The 14,250-nt window shown below is 38.0% G+C and overlaps 2 protein-coding genes across 5 annotated transcripts in view; one reads left to right on the top strand and one right to left on the bottom strand.

Moving 5' to 3' along the window:
* Positions 1–3,066, top strand: part of LOC122063649 (replication factor C subunit 1) — a 28,937-nt gene extending 25,871 nt beyond the window's left edge. For all 4 annotated transcript variants that reach the window (XM_042627342.1, XM_042627341.1, XM_042627343.1 and 1 more), the window contains exons 16-23: positions 138–319; positions 412–451; positions 559–683; positions 1,427–1,499; positions 1,607–1,699; positions 1,779–2,025; positions 2,342–2,401; positions 2,567–3,066. In XM_042627342.1, the coding sequence (XP_042483276.1) occupies positions 138–319; positions 412–451; positions 559–683; positions 1,427–1,499; positions 1,607–1,699; positions 1,779–2,025; positions 2,342–2,401; positions 2,567–2,709 (963 nt within the window). In that variant the 3' untranslated portion in view covers positions 2,710–3,066. The remainder of the gene's footprint in view (positions 1–137; positions 320–411; positions 452–558; positions 684–1,426; positions 1,500–1,606; positions 1,700–1,778; positions 2,026–2,341; positions 2,402–2,566) is intronic.
* Positions 3,067–6,178: 3,112 nt separating this feature from the next.
* LOC122063650 (fasciclin-like arabinogalactan protein 17) lies at positions 6,179–10,010 on the bottom strand. The gene is made up of 3 exons (XM_042627345.1): positions 8,443–10,010; positions 7,117–7,244; positions 6,179–6,736 (listed from the first exon to the last, which is right to left on the bottom strand). The coding sequence occupies exons 1-2, from the start codon at positions 9,776–9,778 to the stop codon at positions 7,171–7,173; spliced, it is 1,410 nt and encodes a 469-aa protein (XP_042483279.1). The 5' UTR covers positions 9,779–10,010; the 3' UTR covers positions 6,179–6,736; positions 7,117–7,170.
* Between the last annotated feature and the right edge of the window lie 4,240 nt (positions 10,011–14,250).

Genomic DNA, 14,250 nt, shown 5'->3' on the forward strand with positions numbered 1-14,250 from the left:
GAGGGATTTTTTTTTTTTGGGGGGGGAAGGGGGCATTACAATGCTTCAGGAATATAACAAAGAAAAGAGATTGACATGTAGCAAGTTTATAGTTTGTTTATACTAATGCAGATTTTTTCTTTTGTATTTTATGGCAGGAAAACTATCTCAATTACCGACCAACTTCTGTTGGTAAGGATGATAATGGTGTCAAGCGAATGAATTTGCTAGCTCGTGCTGCTGAGTCTATTGGAGATGGGGATATGATAAATGTGCAGATTCGAAGATATCGACAGTGGCAACTCTCCCAAACTGGTTCTGTTGCATCTTGCATAATTCCGTATGCTCTCTGGATCAAAGATCTTGCTTTTGGATACTGTTTTCATCTCATTTGTACAATAGAATGTAACTGATTTCTCTTGTTTTTGACAGTACTGCTTTGTTACATGGGCAAAGGGAGATACTTGAACAGGTAATTGAATTATTAAGTTTACTACTTTGATTATCAGATGTTTGCTGAATTGATTGTGTATAGTTTGAATGAATCCTGGATGTCCTTAGCTGGCTTGAATTTTGCAGGGAGAGAGGAATTTCAATAGATTTGGTGGCTGGCTGGGAAAGAACTCAACTATGGGAAAAAATTTGAGGCTTTTAGAGGATGTGCATGTTCATTTCCTTGCTTCTCGTGAATCTAGTTTAGATAGGTATGCAGGTTGTGTGGCAAATAAGGTGCCTCTTTTTGAAGTTTTTGACTGTCCCCATGCATCATATCCAAAATCCCCCCCCCCTACCCCAAGGAAGAAATGAAAGAGTTACCTATAAAATGTACATAGAGCCATTCCTAATCCAGCAAGCCTTCTTTGAGCCGCATTGAGGGCAAATATGATTAATCTGACCATTGGATACATAGAGCACTCCTGGGGTTATCTGCATGTTGAATTTCATGCAGATCTCAAAGATATGGCTTGCCATATATTCAGCCGTCATATCAGTGATGTGTTGGTGTGCAGATTAGGAACCAGGTGGATTGGTCATTTGTTAAATTTCAAAGTCAGATTTTATAATATGGCCGACCTTTTATGGAACCTTTCCTAGCTGTCCAAATATTGACAAAAAATTTGACCTCTTTATTTTGTCACGTAATGTAATGCTTTAGTATTTGAAAGTTACCAAATGAATGAAGGATGCCATGGACAACATGTCCTTAAAATTTGAGTGCCAATAAGCTACCACATGTTAGATGCTTAGGTCCTGTGGTGCGGACAAGGAAAACATGGTCAACAAAACACATAACATAAACATGGCCATAGTTAAGTCATTACCTATTGGAGCATTATCATCAAAAATGGTCGTTGTCGACTAAGCTGCAACACAGCAGATATTTGATCATAACCTTGCAGTGGTTTTCCTCTCTATGATAATCTTCCTCTTGATCTAAATGTTTCAGGGACACTTTACGACTTGATTACTTAAACCTCCTTCTGAAACGATTAACTGATCCACTTCGTGTACTTCCTAAGGTTTAAAGTGCTTCTGATCTCTTCATATAATTATATAATGTTGAAACATCCACTTGTAAGCGGAAGAAATGATTGGTATGCGTATTTTTTATGTTAAATGATTCCAGGATGAGGCAGTGCAGAAGGTTGTTGAGTTAATGGATACTTACTCTGTAAGTCAGGAGGATTTTGATACAATAATGGAATTGTCAAAGTTCCAGGTATTGTTCTCTTCTCAATCTACGATCTCAGAAGCTGTTATTTCACCTTGTGAATGATTATGAGTCCTGTATAACTCAGGGACATCCAAATCCTCTGGAGGGCATACAACCAGCTGTGAAAGCTGCACTCACAAAGGCATACAGACAAGGCAGCAGTTCACGTGTGGTACGAGCGGCAGACTTAATCACACTTCCTGGAATAAAAAAAGCTCCAAAGAAACGGATAGCAGCTATTTTAGAGCCTGTGGAAGTTGGTTTAGAAGAAGAGACTGGAGATGCAGTGGTAGAAAGTGAAGAAGAGAATTCTTCTGATGCAGAAGAGACAGGTAAGCATTACTCTGAACGATTTATTCATCAGTCATTTCAGATTTGCTGCTCTTAGTCTCTGCATAATTAGGAGTCTTCCATTCAGGGGGAAAAAGACTGGTCATTCTTCATATTGTGTACAGAGGGCAAGATCTTTCTGTGCTTGTATGATTTCATTGCATTTGGACTATTACTCAAATCAAACTTACAATGTTCTGTTTTTGCTATAATGGCTTCTTGTGTGTGATGTTTAATTAACATTTTATACATTACAAATGGATGAGCGAACCAGTTGCACAGCAACCCCTAACTTCTCGGCGCATTATTTATTTTCAGATGATACTAATAATGTCGAGAAGAAGCTACAGTTAGATCTCCAGAGTAGCAATTCCAAAGGTCTGTACCATTCACATTCTTTCTGTGTCGAAATCTACTATTTACATTCTTTATGGCGCACTTGGACGCTTCACAACTTTGTCATAATTTGTATCCCTACATGTGTGCTGATGTCTTTATGTGCTTGGAGGGTCTGGTGTAATCTGTATGTAATAATTTTGGTAGGGATTCAAGTACAACTGGACTTGAAAAACAGGGGAGGTTCTGATGCAAAGAAGACACCAGCAAGAAAATCAAAAGGAAGCTCTAAACCTACAGAGGAGAAAAGGGGACAAAGTTCAGGCGCCAATGGCAAGAGGAAGAGATGAAAGGACAGACTGGTATGTTCTCTGTATCGTGCAGTGTGTTTAATGCAGCTGTTCCCAAATTTTGGATTGTTCATACTCCAACCAATGTAATTAAGCAGTTTCTCTTTAAAGTTTCATCACCCTTTTTCTATGCTGTTACCAGCTGAGCTTTGTGATCACTGTGATCTATAAATATTCTTTTGGATGTAATATTTAGTGTGTGTAATAGTAGCGTAGTCGGGGGATCTTTGGAAAAGACCATCTTCTTGAAGTAGTAAGTCTACTCTGAATTGCATGTCTACTGGTGGGTAGAGATATCTGCCACTCAAAATTCATGTGCTTGAAAAAGTTGGTTAATGACATCTGTGTATTGTCAAAGATGGTGTGCTGCAGTATTGGTAGATTTAGGGCACATGCATGCGTCTGTGATCTTCAGATTTGATTCTTATCATAATTACATCTAATAATAATAATAATAATAGTGAAATCAACTTGCACCCAAAAAAAAAAAAAAAAAGGTAAAATCAGCAGATATTCATGTCCAGTTCAATCTTGACAGTCCATGTAGTTTGATTAGCTTTCCTTGTTCCCCAATAAAGATTTTTTTTTTTTGGTAATGTGTGGTTAGAACAAACTGAGATATAGATAGGGGTTATAATGGGAAATGGGGGCCATAAAATCCATGGCTTGTTAGACTTGAGGTTGATAATGTGGAATATATATAAAGGCCCTAAATGGTTAATGTCAGTTACATCACTTGATAAAATTATGAAGTTAGGCCATTTGTTACATAGTTTGTAGATCTAAAATTGGAGGAAAACTGCCAAGCTCCAGCATGGATTTCAATTAGAATGCCACAATGAAGGAGAGATACATTCTATGATCTTATATTATCACTTGTTAGGAACTCCGGTGGCACTCATCCTCAAAAGTTAGCCGTTAAGGAGAGTGTGTCTAAGTACTTGTAAATTTCTACATTGGGCTATCTACTTCTGATGTGGGATTATTATTGATCGTCTATGTAGAATCCACACACAGGCATTCACCCGTACCATTTTCAATGGGTTTCACCTCCTGTAGCTCCTCCCATTCCATTCAAACTGTATTTGAACCCACTAGAGCCAAGGTAACCTCTTCTCTCTCTCTCTCAGCTTCTTCTTCATTGGTTGTCCTAGAAATCATCATTGTTGACTTCTTCTCGGTTCAAACAACCTTAATCTCTGGTCTTACAGAAGACATGGAGAGATACCTACAAAACCACTGGAGCTGGTTGCTGGTTTACATTAAGAGGCTTCGAAAGTGAATTTCAAAGTAGGAAAACAGGCATGGTGTGGGGTTCACCCTCTTCTCTATTGCCCAGCTTGCAGTGGCTTCTAGAGATGCTCTTCAGATCTCTTCTATCTTTTTTGTCAAATTGCCTATTGCTTTCATCTTTTAATAATTGATTTGAATGAGTGGGGTTCAGCATTGCGTGTTCATGCTCAATTCTATTTTAAGAATGCACACCAAACACAATCTATAAATATACCTCATAAGGGTAAGGTAGGCATATTTATCTGTATGCTCTACGTGTGTGGTGAATTAAGAGCTCCACTTGGGTGTTGGTAGGTCTTTCTATGAAAGTAGGTCCCCATATTTATCATTCCTAAAGTGCTACCCCCATTCAGGTTCCCCTAATTGTAAAATGATGGGCTGGAGTGACTGCTGGAGGGCATGTGAGAGACTTCATGACCTAGAGAACTAGAGGACCCACCAATTATTGCCCAATTCCAAGGGTAACACATGGTAAAGTTCACTCACAATAATTTGATATCGTTTTAAGCTTTACACTGTCATCCATAAGGGCATTTGACGGGGAGGATCAAATTGAAGACGAGAGAGAACCCACCATCACATATGGGCTTCACCTCCTCCTGCCAAAATTCTCCATGAATTGCATCATGATTCAAAGCATGGTAGCCATGTAATCTTTCTCATTTCATAGTCTCTGCTTCTTCCAAGGACTCGGATTCAATAATGGACAATTTTTATGACTGATTCCGTAAATAGTTAAAACTCGGTTTGGTTTGTTACGACTTTGGACTGTTGTTGTTCTGTTCAGCACCAAAGACAAACTGGATCTGGCTCCTCTTCTGAACGTTGATTGCCTAGATTTGTCTATAACTATTTGGACGATCAACACATCCAAATGATGATTTAAAGACTGCTTCTACAGATCAGAACAGCGATATTACATCCAAAGCCTTTGAATTACCGTTTAAATACATGTTGATTGCCCAGATAACTATGTAAAAGACTTGAGAGCACAATGCATAGGAGTGGATCCTGATCGGACAAACTAGTAAAAAATTGAGAGAAAAAAGGATGGGACATTGAAAAGATTCTGATGAGACTGGTATCGTTGGAACACTTTTGTGAATATTGGAACCCAACAGGGGAAGGTACTAGCTACCGTAGCTTGGTCCTTTATGCAAGCAAACCTCATACGCAAAGTGTCACAGTTTGGCTCAATAGACAGACACCCCTAGAGCCTTACAATCTTTGTTCTCAGGACTGGTGGACCAGCTGGTCTGGTGGTTGTGGGCGTCTCAAAATCTTCATTTTTAAGGGTTTGAGGTTGGAGTATTATTGTTAGGTCTCTGAAATCTAACCTGTCTTGGTGCATGTGGAAATGTGCAGAGTGCACAAAGGAAGCTACTCCCGGGTCTCTCGACCCAACTGTCGGTGGAGAGGAGTGTTTGGTAATATATTTCCTCCCTTCATTGTGACAATGATAATAAGGATACCTTTCATTAGTTCATCCTTATGTATACCATAATTCTATAAAGAATGGTGGAGGGGTGTAGGGGCCTCTCCTTTTCGTCTTTGATCATTTCCATTAATTTATTGATGACCCCTTTACACTTACAAGCAATCCAATCCAAATAAAAGAATCAACCCACCCCTCCACTCTTTTCATCTTCGTTTTTTCCACTCTAAATTTATACAGCAGAGATGACCAATTAGGGTCACTGTCCACCAATTTCCTAATAAGATCCCTTAAATTTCTAAAACGCCCCATCATTGTATCACACCTAGAGAGAGAGAGAGAGAGAGAGAGAGAGAGAGCGCGTTTGTTCCACTTTAAAGTCACCCAAACGCGTAATCCAGAAGAATCTGGGTGCGACTGGTACATAACGACACTGTTAAATCCAGTGAAAAAAATAAAGAGAGAGAGAGAGAGCACGTTTGTTCCACTTTAAAGTCACCCAAACGCGGAATCCAGAAGAATCTGGGTGCGACTGGTACATGACGACACTGTTAAATCCAGTGAAAAAAATAGAGAGAGAGAGAGAGAGAGAGAGAGAGAGAGAGAGAGAGAGGGGGTTGTAATGGGAACCAAACTGTTTATGCTGTTTGGAAATTCCCACTTGAGGAATTTAGGAAAAACATAATAATAACATGAATACAACATACAAGCTAGTTTTTGTTGGCTTGGCTGGGAGGAGTATGAACACAAAAAAGAATTCTTTTTTATTGATAATATATATTAATCCACAAATTTCTGTTCTCTTTCCTCTATTTTTTGTTTTTTACTTTTATTTTATTGGAAAGGGAGCCCACATAAAGACACCCACGTGAAAAGACTATCCTCGGATCCCTTCCTTGTCCTCATCATGCATAACATAGAAAAATCCAACTCCAAGACCCAACAACCACCATCCCTCCTTCCTTCCCTCCACAGCAAAAGGTAATAATACCATGGGCTACTACTCCCCAAAAGAAAAAAAAAAAAAGAATACCTCTTTATATATACTTTAAAAAGGGTATTATTAATGGACAGTGACTCCCTTGCTCCTTCCCCCCTCCACTTGGCCTTTCTTCCCCTTATGATGGGAACATCTTCTGAATATCCACAGCTGTCTCTTGGGGTGCAAAAGCAAAAAGGAACATAAAATATGAAAACCCCCAAAAAAAAAAAAAAAAAAAAAGAAACCATCCATCCTTCCAATAGTCTTTCTTCCCACTCTCTTTACATCTTTTTCTACACCTGTTAAACATAAGGCACCTGCATCATCAAAGAACTGCTCTAATTAGCTATAATATATTAATACTATATTAAGATAAAAATTTGTTCTTTTTATTTCCTTTTCTCTTTTCCTTCTACCATTTTTAGGGGGCAAGACAAGGTTTGAAAGCAACCATCCCACAACCTACAGTTGCAATGTCAAGTTGTCAACTGTCAAAGCTAGCCAGCCCATACCTAACAGGCTAATCTGATGCAGGTTTGCAAGGAAGTATTGGCTATTAATAAAGTAAAAATCAAGGGTTAATCCAACTAAATTAGCTCTTTCTAAAGCTTGGGCAATTTGTCATCAGAGGACTACATTATTATTAGTTTTTACTTCCACTGCACATTAAACAGTAAAAAAGATTAGGGATATTTACCTTTTCTTTTTTTCTCTAATTCTCAATGTATTTTTATAGATTTTGAGAGAGAATTCATTGGCATGTGGTGAAGCGACCATCCTGACCAAATGCCCATAACATCCTACATGTTACTTCCAGCAGTTTTCCTGCAAACCCAAGAAAATTTTTATTATTTTTCAACCAATAAGAAATAATAAAATCCCATGAACAGTAATCTACTAACTACAAATAAAGTAATATTGACTTGTATTATAATCATAATTAAAGTACCAAGTCAAGATAAAAAGACAGAGCAGGAAAAACTAAACCTCCTACTAGTACATACATGAAAGCAACTTCCCTGCTACTTATTAGGTACAGAGGAATATAAAATTAGCATAGATACATTCACACAAAGAAAGGAGAAAAGTAAAAAACAGATACGACATTTATTGATGATGGGTTTGGAAGAGTTGGTCAAGATTCCACAACCTATGCTTTGGCATCCACAGCTGGAGTTTGTGGTCTCTTCCTTCCTCATACATTTATACATATTTAATTACTAAACTATTCCCAAACTCACATATTCCAAAACCCTCCTCACCGACACCTTATAATATAAGAATTAACTTCTCCTTACATCCTAAAAGTTCAATCATAGAGACTTGTTATAAAATCAGAGACAAAAATGAGTTCCAACCAACCAGAAAACACTAAAAAATTTTCATTTCAAGGGAAAAACCCAATCTGTTCAAGGGGAAGACTAAACCCTCCAAAATCACATCACCCTAGAGAAATAGGGAAGGATTGCTCTCATGAGATCCAGACAAAAACTCTATTAGTATGGATTCTGGATGAATCTCTAATTACAAAACCTTATCTCACCTCTACCTAATTCATCTAAATTAAATTTCAGGAATGGCATTAGGGTCATTTGATCCATTCATCCTAGTGCCATACAGCCATGCAATTCCCTAACTCTGAAGTCTCTAACAAAGTCTACTAAACGTGAGAATCAAGGCATCACTGTAAAAACCCATATACCTCTGTCTTCAACAAACAAAGGGTATGAGTTTTCCCCATTAAAAACCCATTTGCAGCTGTTTGATAGTGACACAAGACTTTCCCTTCCCTTGAGTTCCTTTCCTCCAATGTCCAATCCACTCACGGGGACCAACAGAGCGAGTGCCAAATTAAGAAATCCAGCCAAAACCCATGTGACCCACATAAACACTCACCGGAGCCGACGACCTCACTGAACTAAACACCGCAGATATAACAAACAAGAGAAACAAGAACTGGAATTCCAATGTCTGAGAAAGTAATGAAGATAAAGAGAGAAAAAAGATTTGATTTTGAACGCACCTCTTCTGGGCTTGACAGTAGATTTAGTGGTGGTAAGAGTACTGTGTGAAACCAATTTTGTTTCGGATTTCGTCTTCTCCTCAGTGGGGAACAGAACACCATCTATACCCTGAACTGAAATTCGACCATCTGTGTAGATATCGGGATCAAATAGATAAGCAGATTCATCTCCCTGCCCAAATTTCACAGACCCATCGGCTTCTTCTGCCGCAACCTTGTGGGGTACTCGTAATGTATCGAATCTGATCTTACCGAACCTCCTCACCGCATTATACATACTCTCCTCCGTTTGATACTCCGGGATGAGATGGTAATATACGATCTGCTCCGGCGCACCTGGTTCACTCAACTGGTCCGTCGTCAGCTTTGACATAGCTTCATCGTTTGGAGCTAGAACAGTTAGAACGTAACCCTCAGACACTAATTTCCCCATTTCCGAAGCTAAAGATGTCAGATTGACAAGAATATCGGCGAGTTCATTGTATCCACCGTAATGCAGAAGGGTGTGGATGAAGTCCTTCACTTGGGCTTCGCCGTCGAATTTGTGGTGAGGACCACCGGGACCAGGTGCCGGCGCCGGAGCTAGTGACGGACCCGGAGCCAGTGCGTCGTAGATGGGCAGCACAGGTGGGGAACCTGCAGGTACCGGTGGTGCTGGTTTCTTCAGCCGGTGGGTTCTGGGGTCGACCTCTGGTGCTCCTTCGGGCTTCACTGCTGTGATTTGACGAAGATTTCTGCGGCGGTTGAAGTCTTCTTGGACGGATCGGGGGATTAAAAGCCGTTCGATCCCGTGAATGACACCATCTGGACGAATCACCGCGTCTGGATGGATGACCGCCGCGGTATCGACTTTCTTGTCGGAATCCTTACAGGTGAGGTGAACATGATCGTGTGCCAAAGTCTTGTGCTTGGTTGACCTTGAAGCTGTCTTGGGCCACTGGTTGGATCCGATTCGTTTGGGGATGACGTGAAACATTAACAGAGTTTGAAGAGATTTGAGATTACCAGGAGCAAGAAGAAATCTCTTGAACTCAGGGTCGAGATCTCGTTCCAGAGCTTCGTTCTTGGGAGCAAAAATGGTGAGGTTGTGCTTCCCAACTGCCTCCTCTAATGTCTGCAAAAGAAGAGCTTTTTCCACAAGCTCTGCGAGTTCTGTGTAATGTGAGTCAAGAAGGGCTACTAGGACGGAATTGGAGTTAATTTGGACTGTATTCGAGGAAGAAGATGATGGCTTGGTACCCACTGAAGTTTCCTGCAATGCAGCACAAAACCCAGATACAGATAGGAGATAAAACGCTAGGAAGATCTTAGGAATGCCATAGATTCTCAAATCCATGGCGACTGAAAGAGAGAAACCCAGTTGAGTTGGTCGAAGATATGCAATCAAACCCAGAGCTTAAAGGTTTTTCTTCTTTATATATCAAAAGGGGTCTGGTTCTGTGAGTTTGGTACTCCGGTGGGGAGGCTTCCCGAGTTGCTTCTTCCTTCACTCTGCTATTTTAGTCTAGTTTTAATCTTTACTCTTTGTTGCTTTTTGTGGGTGGAGCGATCTCTTCCTCTTGTTTTTATTCTCTTTTTTTCTTCTCTTTTAATTATTTATCAGAGAGGGACGGATTTGAAGAGGGATTATTAACTGGGGTTGGTAAAGTGTCCTTTGGTTCCGGTTAGATCCAAAGTTGAACAGGTGGCAAACAATGCTGCACTTGAAAGCTTTCTTGAGCTTCTTTTCGGACAGCCTGGGAGTAGTGAGGCCCTTTCGACTCGGTTTGACTCCAACGAGTTGAGTTGACTTGTCTCTCTAACCTGCTGTGTCGAGAACTAAGATGACAATTTTGCCCTTTCCTTACATTCTTATACACAGGGGTGTCAAACCTAAGTTCACGCCATTCGACCAATTGGTTTCAATTGTTTCAGATTGCATCGATTATTAAATGGGTTCATTTATAAACAGATAGTATATGGTGTAAAAGGGTTAAACCCAATGAACGTCTGACCGACCCAGTCAATTTACAAGCCTGACTTAGTCCAATACATTTAGTTCGATTGTTTATATCTATATTTTAATTTATTTATTTATCTATATTTTAATTTTTTTTCAATTATTGAATATAATTAAATATAATATTTTTCTAGATGGTTGATGATTAAAAAATATATATATATAATTAAAAAAGATATTAGAGTATCTTAAATCTAAGATAATTAAAAACTATTTAAAGTTCGTTTAAGGTTTTATTGGTATATTGCTTTGTTTAATGCTCGATTTTAGCTTGATCAACCAGATTATTAAAAGTTCAATTAGAACCCAGAACCTGATAGAACCTGATACGAGACCAACCCATTTCTTAAATAGATAAGTCGCAATCTAAGGGTACAGGCCTGACTAGGCCTGATCGAGATTTGACCTGACCTGATGGATTGATACCCTCTATTTATACATTTAGTGGGTTGAGGGGTAATATGGTAATTTGAGATCCAACTAAGTGGTTGAGCGCTTTTTACAGTTTTACCGAGAGGGAATGGGGCCCAGTGATTATCTAAAATTCTCTGGCGAGCGGCGTCACTTGTGATTCACAAGACTGAAAGCTGAGCTGTTGTTGTCTAATGGAAGAAATAAAGGGTTGATATTTCCACATCTAAATTAGTAAATGTAATTAATTAAAGAAAGAGAAAGAAAGAAAGAGGAAGAGAGAAGGGGGACAAAGACAAAGGGCCAAGCTGACGGCGACCGCTCTCTTCCCGGAAGGCAGAAGGTCTCTCTCTCTCTCTCTCTCCGTCCGTCGGTTGAACACAAAATATGTATATTTTATGAGAAGAGAAGATGATATGTAAGAGAATCCGTGACCGTGAAAACTGAACTGGCCAAAGTAAGTGAGAATCCTCCGACCCACGCTTCTGTCGGTGGACTCTCTCTCTCTTCTTTCTCTCTCCTCACTTTTATATATTATTTTGGTATGAGTTTTGAGATTAACAAACACGTGTTCCGTGTTCCTCATACAATATATTAAAAGGGAGCGCTTTTGAAAGAGTTGTAAACTAGACAAAATTTGGGTTGGCGCCGGGGGGAAGGGATGGGTTGTGGGAAGTTTAAATGAAGGAAGAGAATTAACCCACCATCTTTTTTGGTTTTTTAGAGTCCACCATCTAACTACTCTGCCAAAATTTTAATCTCAAAATTTGTTCAGTTTTCAGTATAACAATTGTTTTTTGGGTGAAGAGAGAATCTCTTCAGCCACCATGATGGTTTGATTTTATTTATTTATTTATTAATTTTTTTTTCTGGTAAGAGTTTGATGTTCTACTCTTGGAGTAGTAAATGATATTAATTCTCTATCCTTATAATCAAAGGTCAAAATATTCTTGCTCAATCTAATGAGATGGTCAAATCCCATGAATTAAGAGATTTTTCCTTCTCCCTTTATTATGGGTAAAGAAAAACTTCTTGTTCATAGATAGCTCAAGAGTTTTTTCGATTAAAATCTATAGACTACACACTTAGTTACATCAAGTGAAAGGGTGGTGTGGCCTTAGGCTTGATCTCAATTATTTCTAGACATTTCTATGTTAAGTAATAATCTTAAATAATTTGAAAAAAAAAAAAAGGTTTCATGTTAAGTGTAGTGAAAACATGTTGATACGGTTGGTTAGGTTCTTAGCATGTCACACTATGTTAGGAATTTGAATATGGTGTTAAATGATGAGGTAGATGTTGTATTTTTTTGTTTTTTTTCTCTTATTTTCCATAAAAAAAAAATATACAACAATAATGATAATTATAAAGGGCTCAAATACAATAGCTGTCTAAGCACCTCACATTTGGTCAGTCATTTGAATAGAATTTGGAGTCCTCATTCTCCAACTGAATGACACATTAGCTCTAGTGACAAGATCCCTAGCCTTCCTGATAACAATATTTTTAGGGTTTTGATACTTTTGTAATCACATTGCCATTTCATTTAAATTAAACTTCACTTGGGCCTTCGGATAGGTCTACCAAAATTTCAAGTTCATCTGGAATACCATGTGGACAATATTGGAGGGATAGAATTATACAATTTCCTGATGATTAGTATATGAAAGTTTCAGCAAGAGTATGATAGGACTGTGGTTGCAGTTCTTTCATCTTATACTGCATGCATGAGCGCATGGCATGGCAGTTTTCTTAGAAATTTTTTTTATTTTTTAAGAATACAATTGAGGTTCTATGCACAAGGTGAGCCATATATTTACATCATCAAGGCCCAAATTTAGCACCTAATTGATATATGGTGCACATCTTTTCTTTCCAAATAGGATTGTTTTTTAATGAAACATTTTTCTCCCTTACTATTGGTATAAAAAAAAAAATCCTTTTCTAGCTATCTTTTTTACTCACATCCATAGTTATCAATTCGGCCGAATAATTCGCGAATTATTCGGCCGAACCGAATTTTAAAGAATTTTATCAAAAATTCGGACCGAATCCGAATTAAAAATAAAATTCTTTAAAATTCGCGACTTTTTCCTAAATGAATATAAATCGCGAATAATTCGGACCGAATCCGAATTAAACCGAATTATTCGGTCCATTTAAACATTATTTAAAAAAAAAAACCAAAAATAAAAAATAAAAAAATAAAAAAACAAAATTTTTTTTAAAAAAAAACCCCAATAAGATTTTTTGACCGCTTTTTTGACCGAATCCTTAAATTAATCATCCGAATTATTCCGAATAATTCTCCGTCCGAATAATTCCTGAATCCGAATTTGCTAACTATGCTCACATCCACTGATCCAAGTTAGTAGAAGCCACATCGGCAATCATATCAACGATATATACCAACTTCTTCTTCTTTTTTTTTTTTTCCCCCCCTAGAAATCATTAATTTCCTAACCATGTTGCTGCAACTTTCACTAATGATCCCAAATGTTTAGAGGGATTTTGTTAGTATGATACTAACTTTTTCATTATCATAGAAAACTAAGGTGTTTGATTAGTCGGGGTAAAAAACCTACAAAACAAGCTCTCATTTTTTTTTTTTTTCTTTGCTGAAGTGGTATCCATGCCACCCCATTCTAAAGAGACTTTTACATGGGAATAGAAAAATCTACATTTTCCTCCTTCATATATCTCTCTTTAACCCAACCAAATAATAAGACCTATTTTTCGGGTTTTTTTTTATCTTTCCATACACCCCTCTAAACAATGGGGGCTAAGTAAACAGTTGAGGATATTTGGTTTGGCATATCATATTCTTTTCTTTTATCTAAGTTATCAAACAGTGCATTTTGAATATATAATACATATGGTTTCAACAAACACTATAATAAGCATAACTATCATTCTCAAATCCATCAAAACATTAATGGAGATGAGTTTCTAGCTCATGGTAAGAACTAGGCAATTGGGCTCTAACATAAGTTCAGGGAAGATTGCTGGTTCAACCCTCCCTCAGTAATAGTAGATTAATAATTTAGTAATAAATGTGATCCAGTGGCTCCCTTCATGGGTCCTATTTGGCCCCAACATGGGTCTTTTTAGCAAGAAAAAAAGATGATAACAAATGCCAATTGCATTCTGTCCTCAATTGGGAAACACTTTTCTTTTGGGACCCCAAATGGAATCAACAATGGGAGTTTTTTTCCAAAAAAAAAAAAAATTAAAAAAATCCCCTTTTTAAGTCTTTAAACATCCACTCCAAGTCTGTAAAAGGTATTAACCTCATGGATCCAGTTATTAAGATTAAGAAAAAAAAAATAATAAAAATCCTCATGTGACTATGACTTAGAAGGATGGTTTTACCCATAAAAGTAAATGTTGTGATAAAG

This window comes from Macadamia integrifolia, unplaced genomic scaffold, assembly GCF_013358625.1.
Source record: "Macadamia integrifolia cultivar HAES 741 unplaced genomic scaffold, SCU_Mint_v3 scaffold1401, whole genome shotgun sequence".
NCBI classification, from domain to species: domain Eukaryota; kingdom Viridiplantae; phylum Streptophyta; class Magnoliopsida; order Proteales; family Proteaceae; genus Macadamia; species Macadamia integrifolia.

Coding starts and splice junctions, on each gene's coding strand:
- LOC122063650 (XM_042627345.1), bottom strand. CDS start 9,778: ATGGATTTGAGAATCTATGGCATTCCTAAGATCTTCCTAGCGTTTTAT. Junction 7,245..8,442: donor TACTGTCAAGCCCAGAAGAG/GTGCGTTCAAAA, acceptor TTGGGTTTGCAG/GAAAACTGCTGGAAGTAACA.